Source organism: Mesoplodon bidens (genome assembly GCF_964165515.1).
Source record: "Mesoplodon bidens genome assembly, chromosome: X".
NCBI classification, from domain to species: domain Eukaryota; kingdom Metazoa; phylum Chordata; class Mammalia; order Artiodactyla; family Ziphiidae; genus Mesoplodon; species Mesoplodon bidens.
In genome coordinates, this window is record NC_138163.1 from 73,846,011 (window position 1) to 73,855,183 (window position 9,173).

The 9,173-nt window shown below is 36.9% G+C and overlaps 1 protein-coding gene across 1 annotated transcript; it reads left to right on the forward strand.

Moving 5' to 3' along the window:
* Nucleotides 1–1,189: 1,189 nt before the first annotated feature.
* HMGN5 (high mobility group nucleosome binding domain 5) lies at nt 1,190–8,724 on the forward strand. Its single transcript, XM_081222307.1, is given in 7 exon segments — nt 1,190–1,363; nt 3,095–3,124; nt 3,669–3,698; nt 3,947–4,000; nt 6,035–6,172; nt 7,494–8,034; nt 8,037–8,724. Coding segments are annotated over 7 exon segments (957 nt in total). The 5' UTR covers nt 1,190–1,348; the 3' UTR covers nt 8,186–8,724.
* Nucleotides 8,725–9,173: the final 449 nt, after the last annotated feature.

Genomic DNA, 9,173 nt, shown 5'->3' on the forward strand with positions numbered 1-9,173 from the left:
ATCCTCAAGTACCTAATTCACGAATCCCCACCCCCACTCTCACAAACTTTAGGTCTCAGGAACTAACTTGGGAATGCAGATAGAAGCCTCTTTTAGAGTAGAAAGCCACCTAATGATGGCTAGGACTAGGATGATGTTAGGGGGCACTCTCCTTAGGCACAAGTTATAAGAGGCACCCCAAAACTCGATAATGAAGATACATTTTTAAAGTGCTATTTTAAAGACCTAACTAATGCAAAAAAAGTCCATGATGAACAAAATATCAATTTTAAATAAAATCAAGATCCTGCCCTGCACTTGCATGGTTCACTTCAATTGCCTCATCCTAATCTCCTGAGTTTGGGGTACATCCTTAAATTTGCACCAGAGGTGAGTGCTTTAATTGCTTTATCTTGAGTTCCAAACACTTTCATGTATGGCAACTTCCCTAGTCCCTTCACTAAATACCACCTTTGGATTCATAATCCATTGTATCAGCACTTTTCCTCGGGATAGACCCCTGGTATTACAAACCTCACATAGGGTCCCTTTGAATTCCTGGTGGACTACCACCAAGTGGGATAATGGTATCTATCAAATGTCCCCACCTTCAGGTTCCTCCTGCTCTTACAGCTCCCAGTTTGTTGCTCTCCATCTGCGGGAGACGCGCCGTTTGGCACCCTGATCCTGCTAGGACTACAGTTCTGCTTTGGCAGAAAGTTCCCACAACCTGAGAAACAGCTCCACTCTTTTCTACTTTCTGAATGAGTGCTCCTCTCAGTTCATCTACATCCTTCTGCCAAAGATAGAATGGAAAGACTGGAGCCTAGGCTCAATAATGTCTCTAAAGCACTTTGTCTCCAGGAAGTAAAGTGAGGCTTTTAGAGACCGTGGAGAAAGCAAGGGCAATGACTTTCACCTGTCATTACTACATAAAAGGAAAACAACAACAACAAAAAAAAAAAACGATCAAGACAATTCCAGCTTTCCCGCCGGTTTTATGCTTCAGCACTTTGCATCCACGAAGTCTGGGGGCTCCTCTACCCCACCAGCGGTCGGAGCTGGCAGCGTACGAGGGCTTCGGGCAAATCCGTGGGCCTCGCTCCCTGGGCTGGTCACCTCCCCTTATTGGCCTGACAGCCTGTCACTCCAATTTGGCTCCCACTCCTGCTAACCATTCACGTAGTCTGGTTGCGTCTGGTGCGTTTAATGTTGCCAATAACAAGGGATTTTTTTTTTTTGGAGGCGAGCACAGGTCGTGCTGCAATTAGTTCATTCATTGAAAACTCAGTTGCTCTCTGAGCGGTCGGGTAGAGACTGCTTTCGGCTTTTTTCCTGCTGTTAAGATCTCCTCTAGAGAGCTGCAACAATGCCCAAAAGAAAGGTAAGTGAAATAGGAAGATAGAAGGGGGATTAGAGACTGAAATACATATTTCCTAATCGGCAGATGTATTTTTTTAAAGCATTTTGGCTTCTAGTTCGATTTTGTGATGTGCTGAATGGAAGGGGAGGGAAAGGCAAATATCGGCTGGTGTAAGGTTGAGGATGGTCTCTCACGCAACTAGTAGTTCACTTTTGGCTTGTTTTGTTTAAGGGTAAGAATCACTTGAGAGGTGTCTCCATGCTGAATTACAAACAGTCATAGCGCTGTGCTGTCGCTTCCTACCCCACCCCCTTCCTCCGCTTACCCTATTGGAAGACTTCTCCCAACCACACTTCCAGGCACTAGTTTCCTCCTCAGCCTCCAGCTTTTCTCCGGGAACCGTCCAGTTTGGGGGAACGAAAGCCATGGCTTTCTCCCGTATTTGCCTTTGTTCTTCCCGTTTTCTTTTTCCTTTTTTTCCCTCCTCCGCTTCTTGTCATGCCAGATGGCTATGTAATGGTAATCCTGTGCCATTAGGCGGCGCAGACTTCAAACTGTCCTAGAGAAGGGAGAGATTCACAGCTGTAATTAGCAACTTTGGATCTGAGAGATCTGGGACTCTCCAAGCTAACTCACTGTCTAAAGGTGGAAGGATGATAAGAGAAATGCGGCAGATAAACTATTGCTGATGTTAGGGTAGCATGGATTTGTTTACTTTAGACGCGCAGAATTGATATGAGCTATTCAAGGGCTACAAGTCTCCTGCAAACCCTCACTTAAAAGATCGTGGCTTCTCTCTTGGACGGGAAATAAATTCACGCTCGGTGTTGTTTTTTTTTTGGGGGGGGGTTCCCTTAGAAGTGAAATCGATCGCTGTTTCGTTGCTTGATAAAATTGTAAAACACTGTGCTAAGTAAGGCGTTATGATTGTTTTGGTATTATTCCTATCTATTCGTCCGCCTTCCATATTTTTAGAACATAGCAATAAGACTGAAGTTCCCCGGTCCTCTGGGGCTGCATGACTCGTGCAATAGCTCGATAATTCCCAGGCTAAAGGGCTGCTCAGATACGGAAAGCAATGGTTTCTAATCAACATCCCCCTGCCTGAGATTCCCGCCGCTGCGCTTTTCTAGGCTTGTGCAATGGGTCTTGCTATTTTACAGAGCTGACAGCAACCTTGTAGCAGGTAGTGGCGGGAAGTTTTAAAATCCGCAGCCGGCTTCTCAGAATAACGCATTGACGTTGTAACAAAGAGGGTTCCCCCACACCAGGGCATTGTGGGGGTTGTAGTTGTTGTATGCACAACTTGGAGGGGAGAATAGTCCATTTAGAAGAGAGGGTCAGATAAGTACAATTGCATCTCGAGCATAAAGCTAAACGGACAGGGAGATTGCATGAAGCTCCTCCTTCATTCTGCCCACTCCCACACCTTTTGGCTTTAACCCTGGCTACAACAGGTGGATTTTAAAATTAAAAAGGTTTGTTTTTAGGAGATGCAATTTACACAAAAGGATGAAATTGACTATCAGTTGTATAAACTTATGTCTTGGGAATTCATTTACATCTTGGTGCAAATTTGTACTTTAGTAGACAGCATGCTACTAGGTACTAACACATGGCTACTTGAGCAGGAATCCAGGAAAAAGTCAAGCTGTTATATTGCAACTGCAATCTATAGGCAATATTTTCGGATCTATCAGTATATGTTTATATCGATGACCTTATTTCTGTGTGGTTTTCTCCCCTGTATAGGTTGCAGATCAAGGTGATATGAGGCAGGAGGTGAGTTTCTTTAGTTTTAGAATCTGAAAAAAATTCACTGGGTTTATAAACTTGACACATAAGCAGCTAAAAACTAAATGCTGGTTAGTATATTTGTACCATATGAGTACCAATATGGTATGCCAGTGAGCTCTCTCAGAAGTATAGTAGGTATTGAAAACTCCAAACTCCATGGAACTTAGGACCTTGTGCTTAAGATCTGGAGAGAGCTTCTTCCTTTTAAGCCAAAGAATTGCTTTGTCATTTTGCAAGAAGGGGCTGTATTTTTATTTCTAAATATACTCCTTGTTACTAGTGATTTGTGTTCATTTAGCCTAGCAATTGAAATGTAATTTGGGATTCTTTTTTCCTTAGCTGTATGAAGGGTCCAGAGGAGGGAAAAATCAAAACATATTTTTACTATGATATTTTTAAACCAAGTGCACAATGCTTCTTAATGACAATATATACGTAGTGGTACACTAAATATTTTCACCACAATATAAATATTTCTAGTTTCGTGTATCCATAATTCTCTTAACTGATAATTATTTTTAACTTATAGCCAAAGAGAAGATCAGCCAGACTGTCTGCTGTAAGTAGCCTTTTTAAAAAGCTGCCTGTGTATTGTAAAATGTAATTTTAAAATTCAGAGAATCCTAGACAATACTAGTTATTTAATACAAGATTTGTTTTTGATGTTTTAAGAAAAACTTTCTCACCAAGGAAATGTTTTTATCTTAGTGTTCAGTTTGAACTATACCCATTTATTTTAATTACGAGGCTGAATTTCATTGTTAGTGATCTGTCTTCATTTATGATTTCTTCCTTCTTTTCCCCCAGTTACCTGTGCCCATTACACCAGAGTTGAAGTCCAAAAGAAAATCAACTCCAAGGGTAAATATTCAGCATGCATTGTTGAGAGAAACTTGCTTTTCTTCAGAAATAGTTTTTTGGAAAGGCATACAGTTGCTCATTTTGCTTTATTTTCTTTACAGTTAGTGATATATTACATTATACATTACACCATATGGTACACGTCAGCCCTTTGAGTCAGAAATATTTGTTTGTGTTCTGTGGTTGTCTGCTGGTTTGGCATTTTCATTAGGAAGAGACAAAACAAAATATTAGTTGGCTAGACCCATAAAACATACGTGCTTTTGACGTCATATAGTCATAATACCAGTACTCCTGGGGAAACAAAAGGTGTAAACTCTAGTAACCAAAGTAATGCTTTGCGACAATAATACTAACTAACATTTGATAATACTTTACAGTTTGCAAAGTGCTTTCACATACATTATTTTCAAATTCACACAGTTGATCTCATACAGGATTCTGTGCTCTAATGTTGTGGTTAAAGACATTAGAAATAGCCTCAATATTAAGTTCACTTTTTCCCCAATATTTATTTATTTATGTGTAAATATGTATGAATATAATATGATCATATTTCTTTTTTAGAACTGGTTTATTGAGGTATGATTGATGTTTTAAGGATAAGTTGAATTCTTAACATCATAAAATGTTAAAAGTAGGAGGGGGCTTCCCTGGTGGCACGGTGGTTGAAAGTCCACCTGCCGTTGCAGCGGACGCAGGTTTCTGCCCCAGTCCGGGAGGATCCCGCGTGCCGCAGAGCAGCTGGGCCTGTGAGCCGTGGCCCCTGGACCTGCGAATCCAGAGCCTGTGCTCCGCAGCGGGAGAGGCCATAGCAGTGATAGGCCCGCGTAACACACACACACACACACACACACACACACACACACACAAAAGCTAGGAGGAACGTTAGAGATCATCTAATCCCATAATTTTGTGGTTGAAGAAACTAAATTACAGTTGTATTCATAAAATGTTTTGAAATACTTCATTAAAAGATATTGCTAAGCCATAGGTTTAGTAATCATAGTAAGTGACAACTGAAGAGAAAGGTTCTTTTTGTTTTTTTTCTATTTTGCATTTCCTCGTCACTATTTATAAAATTAAGTACTCAATTTATAAGTTGTTAAAATAATAAACACTGTTTATTTCCTTTCAAAATAAAAGACAGTGATAGAATAAAACAGATAATATATAATCATGGACTTTAAAACACTTTAAAACACTTTACCCTCCTTGGCTCTCAGTTTCTCATGTATTAAAAGAATAATAACATATCTATATTGCATTTTACAGTTTCTAAAGTAATTTCACATATATTTTATCATTTGCTCCTTATTACATCCCTGTAGGTAGGTGGTATTACTCTCTTTTACATATGAAGAAATAAACACAAAGAGATTTCTGCTTTTGCTCAGGATCACATCAAGTAAGAAACAGATCCAGATTTAAAACACATGTTTGCTGGACCCTGAACCCAGTGCTCTTTCTACTACATACACACTCAGGCAAAGAGCTTTCTTGGTAAAGAAATTATGATTCAAGTCATTCAGAAACTTGTAGACCCAAACATTGAATCACTAATGTCCCCAGGTGACCTCTTTCAAATATATCTAAATTGCTGCTCTCCCTAACATAGTATTTCTCTTAATTATTACCAATGGAGGCTCAGCAGTCAAAAACCTTGTTGCTAATTATTAGACATGACAGGGGTAAACTGGTCCCCTCTAGTCAAAGGAAGTTAATTTATCAAAGTGTAACCTGATGCTTGCAATTGGCCCTGTGTAGCCACTGATCAGCATTCTAACTTGTTGTTTCTCACCTAAAAGAAACTTTCTTTGATTTATATCAGGAATATTATTCATTTTAATACCATTTCAGGTTTATAATGACACTGAAAATTTCAAGTGATAATTTTGTTGATATTAAGTTTATATGGATATTTTAAAGGTTTTCTGTAAATTATTACAATAGCTGGTAAAATAACAGGCCTTTTAATCAACACACCAGTTAAATTGTGTATTTATTTTTTTATTGTTTTGTGTTGCTGGACAGAAATTGAAGACAAAAAATGATATGATGGAAAAAAACACAGATGCAAGTGCCAAAGCCATAGCTGAAACCAAGAAAGAAGATGTTAAAGAAGAATACAACAGTGAAACTGCTGGAAATGGAGAAGCCAACATTATAGAGGTATCTTCCAATATTAACAGTTTTGTTCATTTGAAAGTTTAACAATGGGTGCCACTGAAAGAAATCTTGTTTGTCTTGTAGTTTAAACATTGAGAAATATTAAATGAGTATGGCTCCATAGTGTCAGTCTGTCCAGGCTGCTGTAACAAAATACCACAGATGGGTGGCTTATAAACAACAGAAATTTATTTCTCACAGTTCTGAAGGCTGGGAAATCCAAGATCAAGGCACCAGCATTTTAGGTGTCTGATGAGGACATGCTTTCTGGTTTATGGATGGCAGTTTTCTCACTGTGTCCTGACATGATAGAAAGGGTGAGAGAGATCTCTGAGGCCTCTTTTATAAGGACATAAATCCCTTTCATGAGGGCTCTACTCTGATGACCTAATCACCTCCCAAAGGCCCCACCTCCAAATATCATCACATTGGACATTAGGTTTCATCATATGAATTTTGGAGGACACAAACATTCTGTTTATAGCATCTAGTATAATGGTTTCTAAGGGGAAAAGAAAGAAAACAAATTTAAAATTTGAGAATTTACAGGTATGGTTAGTGGGAGCAGTGGGTTAGCATTGATATTAATAGAACAATGCCAGAGATTATGACTTATTAATAATCTAATGACTGTCTTATTAAATACAGACCAATCCTTTATTGCTTTTGTCAGCACATGGGCTATTTGTAAATACCTTTTCAAGATCGTATATGATTCTTATTTCCTCTTCAGATTGCAAAACAAATCATTATGTATGTTTCCAATAGGTCTTGCTTTACATATATAGCATACCATGTTTCTAGGTATTGTAGTTAAAAAAAAAATGAAAATGGGATTTAGTGCCAAATCTATAAACTAGACCTATGCATGTATGGAAAATCTTTTGTAAGTGATTCTATGATATATGGTAGAAGACTTTTCAAGTAACTTTTTAAAAAATAAACCTAAATCTCACTATTATAGAAATAAAATATATTATTTCTTCAAGGAATATATTTTGTTTACATGCATGCTACTCATTTTTTCTGTATTTACTCTGTTTCCTCATATTTGTAATGAAAATTATTTATATGAATAAGTTTCCCTGAATTTATTGTTCCAAATATCTATTTGTGCATGTTTGTGTGGAGATATTTTAATTAATCCTATTTCTTATAAGGTTTCCTTATGATGTGTTGTTTAGGAGGCCTTTTCCACAGGAAAATTACTTTCTTATGGATGAAGTATTATTTTTTGCATAAAACAGATATAATCCTAAGTATTTAGGGGAAATGGTTCCAAATTTACAAATATAATCTTGGGTTTTTTTCTCTATACATATAGACACCAGCTCCTGAAAAAGAAATAGAGGAAATAGAAGAAGAAAAAATTGAAGATATCAAAGAAGAAAGAGGAGAAAAGAAAGAAACAGTGACAGCAGAAGGAAAAGAAGATGAAAAAGAAGATCAGAAAGGAGATGGAGAAGATCAAAACAAGGAAGAAGAGAAAGGAGAAGATGGAAGAGGGAAAGAAAATGAAAAAGAAGATGAAGGTGGAAAAGAGAAAGAAGAAGATGGAAAAGAGGAAGAAGACAAGAAAGACACAGGAGATGAAAAAGAGGGTGAAAATGGAAAAGGGAAAGGAGAAGAGGGCAAAGAGGGAGAAGATAAAAAAGAGAAAGGAGATGAAAAAGAGAATGAAGATGGAAAGGGGAAAGGAGAAAATGGCAAAGAATCAGAAGATGAAAAAGATAAAGGAGAAGATGAAAAAAAAGGAGATGATAGAAAAGAGAAAGGAAATGGAAAAGAGAATGAAGATGGAAAGGGGGATGAAGGTATAAATGAGAAGGAAGATGAAAAAGAGAAAGGAGAAGATGGAAAAAATGAAGAAGGAAAAGGGGAAGAAAAGGAGACAGGAAAGATGGAGGAGATGGAAAAGAAGACGAAAGCAAGGCTGAAATTGGAAAAGAAATAGCCGAAAGAAAAGAGGTCAAAAAAGAAGATGGAAAAAATGTAGAGTCTCTGAGTATTGTTTAAAGCTGCCCTATATGGTTTCATAATTTGGTAATATGTACCTTCATGTTGTAACGTTAAGAGAGATGAATATTTTTATCAAATATTTTATAAACACAGCTTTTCTTTAGCACTAATTTAATTTCATAACATCTTCATACTGGTTATTAGTCACAAAGTTCCTAACATGAAACATTTATCTATAAATTTTGTAATTATAATAGTGGAATATATAGAAAAATATGTTTTCAACTTTGTAAGTGAATACACTTTTTCTGTAAGTTGTGTGTTAAATCTTTGAATTTTAATTTTACTCCTATATGTGATAATTTCACAAAATGGAGAGATCCCAAAAGAGTTTCCTCAAACATTCTTGTGGTTCTCTAGGTTACTTTTATAAAGAAGGTGAACTATTTTCATGTGATGCTAAGAATTAGAATTATCTTTCCCAAATGTAACTTTGATATTAGCTTGGGAAAAAATAAAATTGTAATTCCATTTTTAAAAGAAATACAAATGTTTATTTCAGAAGGGCAGTTCCGACAATATGTGTATTCACAAAATTTTACTGGATGTATCTTAATAAAAATTCTCTTCAAAGATTATTTTAGTTTGTTTTAACTCCAAAAATGTAATTAGTGAAATATTATAATGCTTCATTTTTTCTATTGTGATGTTCACAAAAACATTAAAAAAATTTTTGCACTGAGATAAAATAAACATAACAGAAAATTCACCATTTTAGCCATTTCAAAATATACAATTCAGTGGTTTTACTATATTCACAATATTGTGCAACCACTATCACTATCCACTATCCAGTTACAGAATATTTTCATCACCAAAATAAGAAACAAAGTACCAATTAGCTGTCTCTGTCCATTCCCCCCAACCGGCCCCACCACTGGTCTCTGGCAACTGTTAATTTATTTTCTGTCTCTATGGGTTTGCATATTCTGGACACTTCATATAAATGGAACCATGTGACATGTGGCCTTTTGTGTCTGTCTTC